A 16,627-nucleotide genomic window follows, 5' to 3' on the forward strand; every position below is an offset into this window, starting at 1 on the left:
CTCTTGTACATGAAGAGCCATACACTTTTCTGGACACTACGAATTACTGTTTTTCTCCCTCTATTAATGGAAGATCACAGTTAATTCAAAAATAGATGTGTATGCTTATAAATTTCAGTCATTTTGGTAAATTGGCCCTTGAAATAAAGCCAGCTTTTTCAACCTCAGCCTCTTAATTTGTCTTAGACTTATGGCAAAGAATGTAATTTTCTGTCTGTTTCCTTTTGGGGGTTAAAGTACACTCCTTTTCAAAAATATGCCAGTCATAGGAGTTGTTTCACTCCTTTAAAAAATCTCCATGGAAGAGATGGATCATTCAGGGGCTTTGTATGTGTCGTTCTCTCTCTCTCAATCAGTCTCTGTAACACTTTCCACAGTCCTGTCTGTAGATTTGGAATCTTGATCTTTCCAAAAAGGATTATGATCATTTCCATAGAAGCAGAAATGAGTTTTGCCCGCGTGGAAGTGAGGAGCTCAGAGGGCTGGGTCTCAGAGCCACTGTTCCTGTTGGAGCTGAGCCACATGGCTAAGGGCCAATCCCTTCACCTTTGATTTAGCTTCTTTTGTCTCTGTTCTCTGATCTATAAAATGGGACTACTAATAAGGATCTGGCTTTAGATGACTGCTATTTAAGTAATTAAAGATTGTTACAGTGGTTCAATTTAATGGACTGTATAAATGTTTAATATGGGTGCTGTTCATGGATGACCATTAACTGACAGGTAAGTCACACATAGAGGCAGTTCAGGCCGCTAGTTCAGCTTAGCTAAGCATTCTGCCCATCCACCAGATGTCCCAGTGGAGGACTTCAGCGCAATGACCAAAGGAAAAATGGGGATCAATGGCAGAGACCTACCACGTTAACACAGGTGTAGGCACAAAGGCACTGTGCCTGCCACATTTTGACTACTCAAATAAATATCAACAGTGCTGTAATCTGATTGGTATGTGTCGTAAATTCTTTAACTGGCTTCTATGCTGGTTTATGAAGTTCTTATCTCTTTGAAAGTTAAGTGACCCATGGCATTTGACCATTTAAGTCTTAGTAGTAAGAGACCTTCCTGACTCTGTAGAGAAGGAAGTCTAACGGCATATTACCCCTCTGATGGCAGAATCATCCAATTGTTTTTCATCCAGGATTTCCTCCCCCCAGGTCCACTACCTCTCTGACCTCTCCTGATGGTCTTCCCATTGCTCACCTGGCTCCAGGTACACTGGCTCTTGTTAGGCGTTGCCAGCATGCAATGCGTAGTTCCTACCTGGAGGTGTTTCCTCTGCCTGTAGCTCTCTTCCCAGGTGCCCACATGGCCTGCTTCAGGGTGTCACTACATGCCACCACTCAGTGAGACTCCCTGAACACCTGTCTAAAGCAGCGGTCATTTCCTAAATATCCCGCCCCTTTCCCTGCTTGCTGTTTCACCTGGGCACCATATATTTTATTTGTTTGTTATTTGTCCTGCCCCCAAAAGAATATAAGCTTCCCTGAGACAGAAAACTGGAGGTGGAGGAGTCTGTTTTGTTCACTGCTATATCCCTAGCACTTAAAGCAGTCCCTGACACATAATGGGCACTCAAAAATATTTGGTAATTGAAAATACATGAAACACTATTGGCCTCTGTGCTGGGTCTCCTTGTACTTCCTTCTTGGATACAAAGTCCTAAAGCAGTATCTCCACAGCCTACGTTTTTTGTGGGGGCCAGTGTTAGCTTAACAATGATAGGCCGAGTGGTTGAAGGATGCGTTTCTAGCACTTAGCAACATCAGGTTGGCATGCAACATGTGCAACTTCTACACCTCTTCTGTTTACCTCTGGCATCTCTCTCTAGACTTGAGAACTAATCAATAAATCAGTGATAATTTATTATATAATTTGATATATGTAATTGATTTGTAGAAACTATAAAGTGCTTTGCAAACGTTAATTATATTGGACTTTGCAATGGATTGTTATGTAATCTGAAATACTTAAGTAATTTTCCAAGAAGAAGGGCTCCCTGGGTCACCTTCTGCATAGACCATTTTATATGTGAATGCTGCTTTTTTTATCTGTGCTCTGTGGACTGTACTAATACAGCTACTAGTTGAAGGCTAAACCCACTAGGATCATGTAGGTGAAAGCTAATCAGCTAATCCCTAGATGTAAGGAATGTGCCTTCTCTGTGCATACGATTATTCATATGCCAGGTAGAAAGTAGAGTGTGAATAAGATTCAGGTCGGCCTGCTTTTAGTCTCTAAAAGACTGCAATTGATTTAGGAAAACGAGCCAGCTTGCAGCAAAAGTATAATTCTTATTAATAAAACCTGGACTATTCTAGAAGGTAGAAAAGCCTAGAGATTTTATACTGTTAGTGGACATAGTGCATCTAATATCCTTGTTTGCTTTCAAAACTTCCTTGTAAAAACAATCAGGTTCCCTTTGCTCTATGGTTAGACCATGTAGAAAAGAAGAGAAGATGAATGGTCGTGGTGGCTCACACCTGTCATTGTAGCACTTTGGAAGGCCAAACAGGAAGATTACTTGAGGCCAGGAGTTCAAGATCAGTCTGATCAACATAGCCAGATTCCATCGCTATAAAAAAGAAAAAGGAAAAATTAGCTGGGTGTGGTGTGCACCTGTAGTCCCAGCTACTGGGGAGGCTGAAGCAGATGGGTTTCTTGAGCCCCAGGAGTCTGAGGTTGCTGTGAGCTATGATGATGATCTAGCCCGGGCTAACAGGATAAAATCCTGTTTTCAAGAAGAAAAAAAAAAAAAGAGAGAAAGAGAAGCAGTGCAGTCAAATGGCAGGATATGTGAGCTATCTCTCTCTCCTCTGAACTCAGACTGCAGATGGACTTCAAATTGTAGCTCTATCACTTATTAGATTTGTGATTCCAGAGAAATTTTTGAATTTGCCTGAGGCTCAGCTTCATCATGTAGGATAGGAATGGAATTTACCTCAGGGTTACTTTAAAGATCACGTGAGATAATTGATTATGCCTGTTTCACAGTAAGTGATCAGTTAATGTTAGCTGTTCTTATTATTGATGACAGTCAGTAAAAGACATGAAATAAAGGGATTTCAAAGGTGGATAACAGAAAATGGAAGGCGCTTCAATAAATGTATTAGAAAGATAGTGGCATAATAATGTAAGCTTATGTTGTATAATGTACATTAGGTGACGCGTAGAATGATAATTATTATACCCTGTGTAAATGTTATGGACTTTGTCTCTTCCAGATGAGTGTGGCCAAGGAGAGACACCTGCTGTGTTCTGTGCCTTCAGAATGAGCAGCAATGGGCACTCCCCCCACCATTGCCCCCAGAAGTAGGTTATACGCTAGTGTAACCCAGGCATCTAATGCAGCTAAGCCTTGATGGACTGAGAAGCAGGTGGCCTCTCAAAGCACTTCCCCCACACAGTTAGGGGCAGACTCTGCCCTAGGCACTGGAGATGTGACAGTGTAGGAGACTGATGCCGTCACATCCACTTGGAACTTCTGACGTGTGGGGGAGACAGTGACAATTCTATGGATGGTGACACACTTATAGTTCTGTAAGTTGTAGCAATGAAAATTGAGGAATTAGGAAGTTAGACACCTGACCTAGAGTAGGGTGTTAAGAAAGAGGAAATGAGAGTGGCAAGTAGGAGAGAGCCAGATAAGAAGGGGCTACAGAGCTTCCAGGCAGCTTCCGTGTCAACATTAGGAAAGACGGAACAAGGCTTAAAGAGATTTTTCACCCAGAGGTCAAAGAGCAAAGGGAAACATGGTGGGGAAGGGCCTTGAGAAGTCTGCTGGATCACATAGGTCCTTTCAGGCCATGTGAAGTCTTTTCTTTTTTTTTTTTTTGTAAATCATTATTTATTTCTATAAATAGCCACAAGGTAAAATTTGCCATCTTGACTATTTTTATTTATTTTATTAATTTTGTTTATTTTTTTATTAATATTAAATCATAGCTGTGTACATCAGTGTGATCATGGGGCACCATACACTGGTTTCATAAACAGTTTGACACATTTTCATCACACTGGTTAATATAGCCTTCCTGGCATTTTCTTAATTATTATGTTAAGACAATTATATTCTACATTTACTAAGTTTCACATGTACCCTTGTAAGATGCACCGCAGGTGTAATCCCACCAATTACCCTCCCTCTGCCCATCCTCCCTCCTCCCTCTCCTTCCTCTCCTCCCTCTCCCCCTTCCCCATATTCTTAGGTTATAACTGGGTTATAGCTTTCATATGAAAGCCATAAATTAGTTTCATAGTAGGGCTGAGTACGTTGGATACTTTTTCTTCCATTCTTGAGATACTTTACTAAGAAGAATATGTTCCAGCTCCATCCATGTAAACATGAAAGACGTAAAGTCTCCCTCTTTCTTTAAGGCTGCATAATATTCCATGGTGTACATATATCACAATTTATTAATCCATTCGTGGATTGATGGGCACTTGGGCTTTTTCCATGATTTAGCAATTATGAATTGGGCTGCAATAAACATTCTGGCACAAATATCTTTGTTATAATGTGATTTTTGGTCTTCTGGGTATATACCTAGTAGAGGATTGCATGACAGATCTATTTTTAGATCTCTAAGTGTTCTCCAAACATCTTTCCAAAAGGAATGTATTAATTTGCATCCCCACCAGCAGTGTAGAAGTGTTTCCTTTTCTCCACATCCACGCCAACATCTCTGGTCTTGGGATTTTGTGATATGAGCTAATCTTACTGGAGTTAGATGGTATCTCAGGGTAGTTTTGATTTGCATTTCTCTGATGATTAAAGATGATGAGCATTTTTTCATTTGTCTGTAGGTCGTGCGCCTGTCTTCTTCAGAGAAGTTTCTATTCAAGTCCCTTGCCCAGCCTGTGATGGGATCACTTGTTCTGTTCTTGCTTATACATTTGAGTTCTCTGTGGATTCTGGTTATTAAACCTTTGTCGGAGACATAACCTGCAAATATCTTCTCCCATTCTGAGGACTGTGTGCTTGCTTTACTTACTGTGTTCTTGGCTGTGCAGAAGCTTTTTAGTTTGATCAGATCCCAGTAGTGTATTTTTGAAGCTGCTTCAATTGCCCGGGGGGTCCTCGTCATAAAATACTCGATATATGTATTTTAAATCGAGACCGATTTCTTCAAGGTTTTTCCCTGCATTCTCTTCTAGTATTTTTATAGTTTCATGTCTTAAGTTTAAATCTTTAATCCAGTGAGAGTCTATCTTAGTTAATGGTGAAAGGTATGGGTCCAGTTTCAGTCTTCTATAGGTCATCTTGACTATTTGTTTTATTTTTATATTTTTTTTTGGATTTTGGCCGGGGCTAGGTTTGAATCCACCACCTCTGGCATATGGGACCGGCGCCCTACTCCTTGAGCCACAGGCGCCGCCCGATCTTGACTATTTTTAAACACACAGTTCAATGTTACTGTGCAACCATCACCACCATCCATTTCCATAACTCCTTTCATCTTATAAAACTGAAACTCTGTACCCATTAAACAATAGCTCCCCAGGCCCCCTTCCCCCAGCTCCCAGGAACCAAATTCTACTTTCTCTATGAATTTAACTAAGTACCCCATAGAAGTAGAATCACCCAGTATTTGTCTGTTCCTGACTGGCATGTTTCACTTTGTATAATGTCCTCAAGGTTCATCCACAATGTAGTATATGTCAAAGTTTACTTCTTTTTAAGGCTGAATAATATTCCATTATATAATACATTTTGCTTATCCATTTATTCATCAGGCGACACTTGGGTTGCTCCTTGGTTTTAACTATGGTGAATAATGCTGCAATAAAGATGGGTATAAAAATACCTCTTCAAGACCTTACTCCCAATTCTTTGGGGCACATAACCCAAAGTAGAATTGTTGGATTCTATGGTAATTTTGTGTTTAATTTTTTAAAGAAACTACCATACTATATGCCAAAGATTTTAAACTTGAAATGAAAAGCAGAATCCTTTGGTGGATTTTAAATAGGGAGTAAGGTGGATTAGAGGAGACCAGGGTAGAAATAGAGCTTCTCGCACATTCAGATTTTAGGACACCTCTGATTTAGATTGCCAAGCTGTATGTAAAGAGGTGCTTCAGCTCATTTGCAATTCCCCAAATCCCTTCTCCTTTTCTCTAAAGAACTTTCAGTACCAGGGGGGCCTCCTCGAGTGGGGCTTAAAGTTGACTGAAGTCATGATTTTCCCATCTGAAATGTAGCTCTGCCTTTCAAGAAGCAGCGGATACTTTGCTGGTTATTCACAGAGCTTTAATATCCTGGGATGAAAGCAGGACGCTCTCAGTGGAGACACATAGACCGTAATTGTCTCTCTTGTGGGCTATGGAAACCATTTTGGCTTTCTCTCTCTCTCTTTTTTTTTTCTTTCAAATTATTCTTCTTTCTCAATCTGACGGTGTTCACTCTTTCATTATTAGGAAGCAGCTCTCTGACTGTGGCAGTGAGCTATAAATGGAATGCTGTCATAGTTGAGGGGTGGTTCATCATTCTCATAATTTTGTCAAGTGCGCAGCCCTTGTTCACTGCAAGGAGGAAAAAACAATGTATAGTCCAGTGTTGCTCCTGTGGGCATAAATGCTTTCCCTCTCTCTCTTGTTTTCCTACTTATAGTTTAGAAATGTGGGCAGTGAGTGAGAGAACAGCCTCTTTTTCTCCTGTTACAACCACTAATCCGGCCCCCTCCAGTCTTAAGCACATAACTGCTATGTATATTCATTTTAGGTTGAATGTTCTAAGGAAAAAGACTGCCCTTTTAATCCAGGCTGAACTTCTCCCAAGTCTTGTGGGAGCAGCTGAGAGCCTTCGTTAGGAGTTTGAGCTGGGAAGACTCAGTTCCCCTCCTGGCTTTGTCCCTCATTAGCTGTGTGACCTCAGGCAAATGACTTTCTCTGTGCTTCCGTTTCCTTATTTGTGAAATGGCGGTGGTGGTAATTCCTGGCTGCCTCAAAGCATTCTCTAGAAGGTGAAGTGATGTGGTGTGCTTACTCAAAGCGTTGAGTCCAGCTTCTCTTGACATAACCATTCCCAGAGAGATGTTAAATGTGATGGAGAGTATGACCCTAGTCAATACACAGAACAGATTATTTGATGCTCTCAGTCTGGTGCCCACTCTCTTTGGGACAGTCCAGTAGGTGGGTTTTCTTGACAGAGGCCTCCACAACACCATCTGGGCAGATCCGGCCTCCCCAGGTCCAGGCAGCACACACACAGCCTGAGGGGGAAACGTGGCCAGTGGCGTGGGCCTTCCCCTTGCCAGTCCCTATTATATCTAAGGAAGTATTGGAAGTTGGTGAAACAAACCATATTAACAACCCTGGAAACTAAATGTACCTGGTGAACTGTAGTAAAAAATGTCATTCCAGCAGCTTCATTTCCAGTCAATCCTTCTCAGCCCCAGAGCTTGGAGGTCCTATGAGGGCAGTAGAGAGGAGGGTGATCTTTACTGTAGCTTAGGTGGTTGCCTACTTAGCCACATTCAGAACTGACAACCTCGGGCCCCTGCCTGTGTGCTCCCAAGATGCACACCAAGGTCATGAGGCAGCCTCTACTCCAGAGGCACTTGTGAAAAAAAGGGGAGCAGTTGGTGTAGAAATGTCCCATGGGTTAACTGTGGGAATATCTCGCAGAGGAGAGAGCTTGGTGTGGCCTCCAGCACAGTTGAGTGCCCAGTGGTGGGAGTGGTAGGTTTTGGATGGTTAGAGGAGAACTTACTAGGCAGACCAAGGGCACGAGGTTGTTCGTGTCACAAAGGCAGAGTGAGTTTGGTGGCTTCGCTTTGGTTTCATGTGAGGCTCTTGGCCTGTTGTGCCAGAAGTGCTTATGGGGAAGTGATAGGAAGTGAGTACTGTCATGTTTTGAACTCTTTTATACATTGAAGTATTTCATAATTTTTTTTTTAAGATTGAAAGGAAAAGAAACACAGATAGGTAGCCTAATATAGTCCTTGACTATAGGTGGAGAAGATGAGCTATCTTGCCCCAGGCAGAAGCAGGTTCCTGGACAGGATACCAAGTGAAACCACCAACTAACAGTGTGGCTTTAACTTGGCACTTTCTGTTACCACTACCGTCACTACTGCCTTGACTACCATCATGACAACAGCAGCTGTCATTTATTAAGCCATTATTTCATGCCAAGAGATTGACTTACATAATCGTACTTAATCAGCCTTCCAACTTCATGAGCTAGGTTTTTTTGCTCCCCTTTTACATGTGAGTAAACAGGTATAGAGGCCAGTGACTTGTCCACTGTCATCCAGCCAGTAATACCCGTCGGACTCAACTACTACACTACTGTCTTCCTTTGCCTTATTTTTGATATCTGTAGATGAGAGAGTATATTTGCAAAATCTATACCTCTACAATGGTGTTTTTCAATTTGCAATTCATGGCACTAAGTGATTTATAAAATCCACTTAATGGATTAAAAACATAAAAAACATCAGAATGTATCAACTGTTACTGAAGCTACTGTTTCTGATTCGTTTTGCGCACGCGTCTATGTGTGTGTGTGTGTACCAACAAAATATTGCATGGGAAAATAGACTTCCTATCTGGGGTCACTGTCAGAAAGATAAGAGCTATAACTGTTGTAGACTTACTGTAAAGGTCAAATAAATGTAAAAAGTTGTCGTAGAGCTTTTGTCAAGTCTAAAACACCCTGCAAGCACTAATTATCATTCTTATTTAACCTTGGAAGCTGAAGCAAACAAATAAAGGCTGGCAGAGATGGTGACAGGCTGTTGTTCACCTATCCTGTCCATGGCAGACACTGCTAATCTCTTGCTACCTTGTGTTCGGTCGAGCCAGTAGTCAGCTTTGAAGTTCCTCCATGCAGCGCTTGAGGTCTTCTGAGGAAACCTATTTGTAAACGCTGCCATAGGCTCATGCATTGTTGTACTTTAGGGCCCATCTGTTATTAGAAAAGTACTTCTCAGCGCTTACAGAGCTCTGGCTCTCATTTAACCTCTAGGAGAACAGATGTGATCGCTATGACACCATGGAAATCTCTGCATTACAGGGCTCAAAAGGGTGGGCTCGTCTCCTCCTCTCATAACACTCCTCTACCACCACCACCTCCACCCTCATCGGAGGTTCATCCTTCCACCTCACAAAGGGTATCCTGAGACACCATCTATTTCCCCTTTCCCAAGGCTGTTTGCATGAGAATGTGCGCTTTCCTCATCAATTGCAGTTCATGAGGCAGCTGCTAGAACATGGGGTACAAATCCCCCCGACCCTCGAGAGCCACCCTGAAGTTGTCCTGTCCCTCGAGATGCACTGCTTCTCAGCCTCTGCAGCAGACTCAAATGGTCACATGGTCACACAGGAACTGAGTCCCTCCCAAGTGAATCACATGTGGGACTATTTCTCTGCAACCCCCAAAGGAGGCCTATAGAATTGGCAGTTCTCTCAGAAGGTACCAGACATAGAACTCTGAAAGGCATGACTCCTTCAGTGCCGTGTGCAGCCCGCTCACAAGAAGCTTCTGTGTGTGGATTTCCAGTCAAGACTCAACATGATGTTCTGAACTGCGTGAGGAGTAGTTCAGGCAGCTCAGTTACCAAAACAGAAAGCAGGTTCTCGGTGTTTTATGACTCGCTAATGAGCGAGTCCTGTGGTCCCTGCTTTACTGGCATCACAGCACCCTGCCAGCCTGCTTTCCACACATCTGTAAGTTCATCAAGCTATAATGGATGGTTGGTGCCAGCAGAGGCTGAGGTCTAGGCCTTTTTCTCTGGGATACATGGAGATCTCAAGCCATTAATAATTTATCCTGGAGTAATGAACATAGCTGTACCAAGTTGTGAGCAGTAATAATCAAATGACAGATCTAATTTATTACTTCAGTGTGCCAAAAGATAATTCTAGTTAGAATGAAAGATATAGCTTTTCCCTCCCAAAAGTTTTCTAAGACTTAGATCAATGTGTTTTTTTTTTAAGTTCTAAAATAAAATAGATCATTAAAAGGGAAATGAATTATGCTGGGTAGCCTCAAGCTTGTTTATATTCAGAGTTGCTGATCCAGAATTACTTTACCTTTCCTCCAAATGCCCTTGGGCATTGGGGCCTGCCTATCAAAGTAATTATTACTCATTAACTAAATCTAACAAATGGAACACAGCTCAAGACCTTGAAATGGGAGGTTGGGATTGTTGAGATACATTCCCCCAAATTGTCAATAATAATTTGAAGTTTTATGGGTAAGTACCAGGGTTGGGAATAATTGTTTTTGTGTCTACTCAGAAACTCCCCTCATCTTTTACCACCTCTGTGCCAACCACAGTGCTCAGCACAGACGTCACCAAGTAAAATGCCGTAGTTCTCTCCTTGGGTCCTGGCAGACGCATCAACACAGCGTGATACACACAGGGGCAGGCCTACATGTCTTCATCAGGGGTGGGGAACCGGGGAGAGATTAGGAGAAGATTCAGAAAGGAAGGGGGCCATTCGAACTGAGCCTTGTGGATCAATAGCTTCCTTACCAAGCAGAGAAAGAAGCGTAAGAACATTCCAGACAGAGGAATGACATCGATAAAGGCAGAGAGGTATGAGAGTGGATTGGGATAGAGAGGGAATTATAACAATTACTACATGACTTATCACATTTAATCTACACAGCAGTCTCATGACTTAGACATTTTATGACCCAACTTCCCCCTTTGGTTTAAGATGAAGAACACCCAGTCTCACTGGCCTGAGACTTAAGGCTGGGAGGTGGCAGAAGAAGATGATTTGAAGCTTTTGGATTTTGTAAGCTTTCAGATTTTGTGTTTAAAACAGTGGGGCTCACCAAGACTTTATTGACATCATTATTAAAACAATTAAACAGGCATCATTGAACACTTCACATGGGCCACAGCAATTGTGTTCTCTCTCAACTACAAGGAGAGGGATAAGACTGTTGCCATTCTCAGCAGAGAACAACACGATCGAAGCCAGGTTTTAAACAGTAACTGGTGTGGCAGGCAGGAGAGAGCTGAACCTTGAGGTTCTAGAGTCAAGAAGCCTGGTTAGAGGCTGTTGCTTCAGTGAGCTGTATCATGGAGAAGTATGATGGGGAAAAATGATCACCATCCAAACCATATGTTTTTATATGGGTCTACAATTTAAAAGTGCTTTTATACATAAATAGCTTGTTGATCCACTTGCACAAGGGACTTTTGTGACAAGATAGGTAAGTCTACTAACTTAGTTCATTTGGGAGGGGAAGTATAAGGACATAGAATTCCCTTCCCACACACAGAAACTGATGTTGAAAGTAGTGATGTTAAAAGCAGCTTGTAAATATGCCTCCTTGCTGATTGACTGAGGCACAGAACCAAAGTCTCTTTCCTCTTGCCAGGCAAGATTTTGACCGTCTGCATTAACTGTTTCAGCCTTGAACCATGATATAATTCTGAGTAATGGCAAATTATGAGTAAAACCGGGAGACTCAGTAGGAACTAAGAAAACGTTTATAAAATACTCTGCTGTGGACCAGAAACAGGCCAGGATATCAGTGGCAACTTTCCCTGCTGCAGGTGTTGTTTAGCAATCAAAAAGCAAATTCACTTTCTACAGTGAAAGTTGCATAGACCTGACTGTGCTCTGCCCTCTGTACAGGAGGAACTCAAACTCCTGACCCTAAAAAATTATGGACATGTGCACATCTGCTAATAAAATTGGTTGATCTCATATTTCAATAAAGACTCAGTTTAAAAACCAGCCTTTGAGGCAGTGCAGTCTTTTCTTCATACAAAATAGAAGTATACAATGGAAACAGTGCAGGCATTTATAGAATTGTACGAAAAAATACTAGTATAAATAGCACTGAATGCCAGGGGGGTAGGTCTGTGCAAACTGTCAGTCTCTATCCAATTTCTCTCTAGTCTCAAGTTAGTAATGAATAGCTTCCTTCTTCTATGGGGAAAGCTCCTGATATTTTCTTAACAAAACTGAAAGGCATTAATTTTTAATTTGTTGTCAGTAGATAATTTGTGTATTTTTATACATGAGACCAGCAAATGGACAATAGAGATCTATAATAGGTCATGGTGGCCTGGGCATGGAGTCCAGATATGTTTTGAGTAGTAGTTAATCCAAAACTGTGCATATATGTTTAGCAAATTACTCAGACCCATCTACTGCGACCTTGTGTGTTTGTTACACTTCGAGTATAAGTGTCAATATAAACACAGCCATATACGTGGATGTACAGTAGTGCATTTAAATTTCTGTTTATGCCGTGTGTTTTACTTAATGTGGGATGCAGGTTTAATCCGATGGGCCTTTGGTACTTGGAGTCTAAAGTGCTGAATTTCCTGACTTGGTTTTAAATATCCTGACCTGCCCATTTTAATTAGGTCTATTTTGTGCCTATGTTTACACATGTATTAAAGCTATCAAGAGTTTTTTTTTTTTTTTATTTGCACTAGAGAAAATGCTAATGATGGCAGTGTTTTAAGCAGCAGCCAAGTACATAAATTGTAATTAAGAGGGATTAGCAGTTAACCTGGACTCATAGCCCAGGGATTCAGATGTGCAAAGGTTCGTAATTTGGCAGATAGTTGCTTTAGTTGGCTGATTGTTTTGAGCAAAATGGAAATGATAGAGAGTGTCACATCCTGAAACAGCAAAATCGCTTGCATGCTGAAGATTTCTGAAACTTTGGTAGATAAAAATTAAAGGTAAAAAAGTCTCTCTTTTGACTGATGGCATCTGAGGCCGACATCCCAAGTTCTGGCTCCGACAGATGAGGAGTTCTAGATGGTAGGAAGGGTACAGGGAGATCGACTGTCTCTGTGTACACTGTTTCTCTCATTTATGCCCTTTCTTTTCCTCCCTCCCAGTGTTGCTAACAACCACAAGCAGAATTTGATGACTGTGGCCAACCTTGGTGTCGTGTTTGGACCCACTCTGCTGCGGCCTCAGGAAGAAACAGTGGCAGCCATCATGGATATCAAATTTCAGAACATTGTCATTGAGATCCTGATAGAAAACCATGAAAAGGTAATGTCTAATTGTTACTCACAGTGAAGAACTTACTTTGGGGGAAACTGTGTCGGCGCTGACTTCCAGAGGTGACGGTTTGCATGCCGGTGGCTCTTGCAGCGTAATGAAGATGCTGATGGTGGTAGTGGTATCATCAGAGTGGTGGCAGAGATGGCAACAGTGGTGACCACAGTGGTGGTTATGGTGGTGGACAATGTTTATTGAGCATTAATTCTGTTCCAGGAACTGTATTGAGCACTTCATATATATTGTTATTTTATTCTCACGACACTTAAATGGAAGAGGTACTAATATGAGCCTCATTTTGGAAACACCCTTTACCTATTTTTTACAGAATAATCTTATGAAATTATGTGTTTTATTAATATTAGAGATATTAAACTTTCTTCATTTGTTGTAAATTTTTTTTTGTAGTTTGTCTTTCAGTTCTATAAATGGTCACACAGTGTGCATAGTGTGTCTTTCCTTGTAAGGCATCTGAGCTTCTGGGCTTTTTTAAGATTTACCCTAACCCACATTATGAACTATGTTAACACATAGCTGCCCTTATGGAACTGGGAGTGGAGTGGGTGACATAGCTGCGTCCACCTGCCCTGCTCCATTGCTCTTAGTAGCAAATGCCTATGATGTTTCTCAGAACTCATGTAGGGTTTCTGGGGGCACCATTTGGCAGCCACAACTCTGGAATTTAAAAAAAAAAATGCTGTTCTTCCTAAATAAAAACTTTGCCTAGGATGGTGAATTAATCAGGCAAAATAAATCTTGAATCTGACCACTCCTTACCACCTGCACTGGTAGCAGTCTAACCTGAGCCGCTGCCTATTTTACAAGTGTCTCCTGATTCACTTCCTTTCCTCTGCCCTTGGCCTGTCTATACTGATTTTAGCCACCGGAACAACATTTTTAAAATGCTAAATCAGATCATTTCAGTTGTCTGCTAAGAATCACCCAGTCAGAGTAGAGGTCAGAGCCCTGAAATGAGAATATGCACTTATAAGGTCCTCCAGGCCCCCACTCCCCGCGCACCGTTACTCACTCGATCTCATCTCGTCTACATCTCTCCCATAACCAGCTTGACTGCCTTCCTGTTTCTTATACATGGCAGGCACACTCCTACCACAAGGCCTTTGCAGTTGCTATTCCCATTGCCTAGAACACTGTTCCTTTCTAAAACCACATAGTACATGTCCTCTCTTCCTTCAAGTGTCTACATGAAGCCTACCAACATCTCTCTATTAAAAATGGCAGCCATGACCTCCAGCATTGCCTTTCCCCTGTCTTGTCTCTTTTCATAAGTCTAAAGGCAAAGTTACAAGTTTAGTTTAAAGTTCTTAAATTGGCTTTTATTTGTGATTCTAGAATCAGGTAGCACCTCATTCTATAAAATAGAACAAGCATTTCAGTGAGCTGCATGGAGGAGGCTGGCTGGCTTTATAGACAGAAAAGGACTGATGAGAGCATTTTTGAAACAGAGAACAAAAAGAAGATTGGTTGTTTTGAAGTTGCTTTTCTTGTAAAGGTTAAAACAGAGGGGACTTCCTTAGCTTGCTGGCTAAAACTGGCCTGTTTGGGGATTTGACTGTTACCTTTCTCTTCTTAGTTTTTGAAAGACCAGATGTTTAGTTTTGACTTGGTGGCATGGAATGTCAGCTTGAGTGACTCCATTTTGGTTTGATCTGTTCTATTAGGGCAGGAGCTCAGTCCAAACCGATAGCTTTCTATAAATTTTATTTAGCACATAGCACCTCATGCAGCATGAAGCATACTATATGATTTACTTACTGACAAGAGCCACTGCCCTTCTGGCCTCCACTAGCATGTGCATGTCACAGAAGCAGGGACTTTTGTCTCTTCTGTTCACTGCTTAGTCCCCAGTGTCTTGGTAGGTGCCCAGTACATGGTTTCAGATGAATGGGCTGCTGGCCTCTAAACTACCTCCCAGTGATCACTTCCTCCTGGTGCTCCTTCCCATGTTGTCCCTTCCAGCTCTGACTAGGGCTAGCTCTGGTGACCAACAGGATATCAATGACCCAGTGGTGTGTGACTTCTAAGACGAGTCCTAAAGGGCCTTGCAGCCTTTGCCTTGGTTTCTAGACCTGCCTACTCCGGGGGAGGTAAATGTCCTTGTTGTGAAGGCAGTCACACAGCTCTGTGGGAAGGAACTGAGGCTTCCTGCCAACAACCAGACCAGTTTGCCAGCCATGTGAAGCAAGCAACCTGGGAAGGGAACCCTCCTGCCCTAATCAAGCCTTTGATGATACAGCCCAGCCACTATCTTGAGTGCAGCCTCGTAAGAGACCCTGAGCCAGAACCTCCCCAGCAGGCCCTTCCTAAATTCCTGGCCCACAGAAACTGGAAGAGATACTAAATGTTTGTTGTTTTAAGCTGCTAGGTTTAGGGCCATTTGTTATGGAGACTTACGTACCTACCAGAGAATCTAAATTTTCCAGAGAATGTAAATTTTCACAAGGTAACAGAGGTATCCTGAAAATGAGTTTAAGCAACATAGTCCTTCTTTTACATGGTTAATAAAGGCTATAAAGATCAAATCACTTTTTTGAGGAAAATACCTTCTTTCTGTCCCCAACTTTAGAGACCCATCAACCCACCTCCCTCAAATATTGGAAATCATATATAGGAACATCTTACCTTATAGGTCATAAAAGTGAACTTGTGGAAAGGAAGCAGGATATAATAGCAGTTAATAACATGTTTTCTAAAGGCAAATCCCTAGGATTCAAATCCAAAACTTCTTAAGCAGCTGTGTGACCATGAGCATCTGGATTACTGAACCTCTCTACGCTCATGAAAGTGTTTAACTGCTGTAACAACATCCCAATATCAATGATCAGGACACTAGATGTTAATCCTTTGCTTGGATAATCTGAGCGTGGCCTCCTTGAGGGTAAGTTAGTGACCCTGGTTCCTTCCATCTTGTAGCTCTGCCTTTTGCTCTGCAGATTCTCTGAAAATATTCAGCAGAGGGGGGAAGTGAGAGAGCGTGGAAGATCAGATAAAAATTTTTGGACCTTGCCTGGAGGATGCTCATTTTATTTTTTTCCATATTTCATTGACCAGAGCTAGTCACATGGCCACATCTAACTGCAAGGGAGGTCAGGAAGAGCAACCAATTGTATGCTCAGAGGAAAGGGGAGCAAGTTTGATGATCAACACACCAATCTGCCACACTTCTTTCATTGATTTATTTGTGAGGATTAAATGAGGTGATTTATGTAAAGGATTTAGTCAAGGTTCTGACATATAGTAAGCTCCAGTAACTGTAAAGCTTTGTTTTTGTCAATCTCAGTAGAGTTCTCTGGGAATAGAGCTCAAGTCCATCTTGGAATGTCATGTGGGCCCCTCTCCCCAAATAGTACTTTTTATATTTTAATCATTTTTTTAAATAAAAATTTAAATGTTGAGATGAATCTCTAATGAACAAGCAGTACAATTATGTTTTAGGTCCCTCCAGAACCTAATTTTAGCTATGGCAGGTTGCATCTAATGGTTTTTTTGGTTGTTGTTGCTTGTTTGTTTGTTTTTGTTAAGTGTAAGGGTGTTTTGCTTTTTTTTTTTTTTAATTTCAGATTGATATGAGGGTACAAATGTTTAGGTTACAGTGTTTTCATTTCTAAG

General features: G+C 41.7%; 1 protein-coding gene across 7 annotated transcripts in view; it reads left to right on the forward strand.

Moving 5' to 3' along the window:
* ARHGAP26 (Rho GTPase activating protein 26) overlaps positions 1-16,627 on the forward strand; it is a 464,813-nt gene that overhangs the window by 345,008 nt on the left and 103,178 nt on the right. For all 7 annotated transcript variants that reach the window (XR_008375228.1, XM_053566649.1, XM_053566650.1 and 4 more), the window contains one exon: positions 12,829-12,988. Coding sequence is in view for 6 of the 7 variants with exons in the window: in XM_053566649.1 (XP_053422624.1) it covers positions 12,829-12,988 (160 nt within the window). In the remaining variant the exon portion in view is untranslated. The remainder of the gene's footprint in view (positions 1-12,828; positions 12,989-16,627) is intronic.

Source organism: Nycticebus coucang, chromosome 17, assembly GCF_027406575.1.
Source record: "Nycticebus coucang isolate mNycCou1 chromosome 17, mNycCou1.pri, whole genome shotgun sequence".
Taxonomy (NCBI): domain Eukaryota; kingdom Metazoa; phylum Chordata; class Mammalia; order Primates; family Lorisidae; genus Nycticebus; species Nycticebus coucang.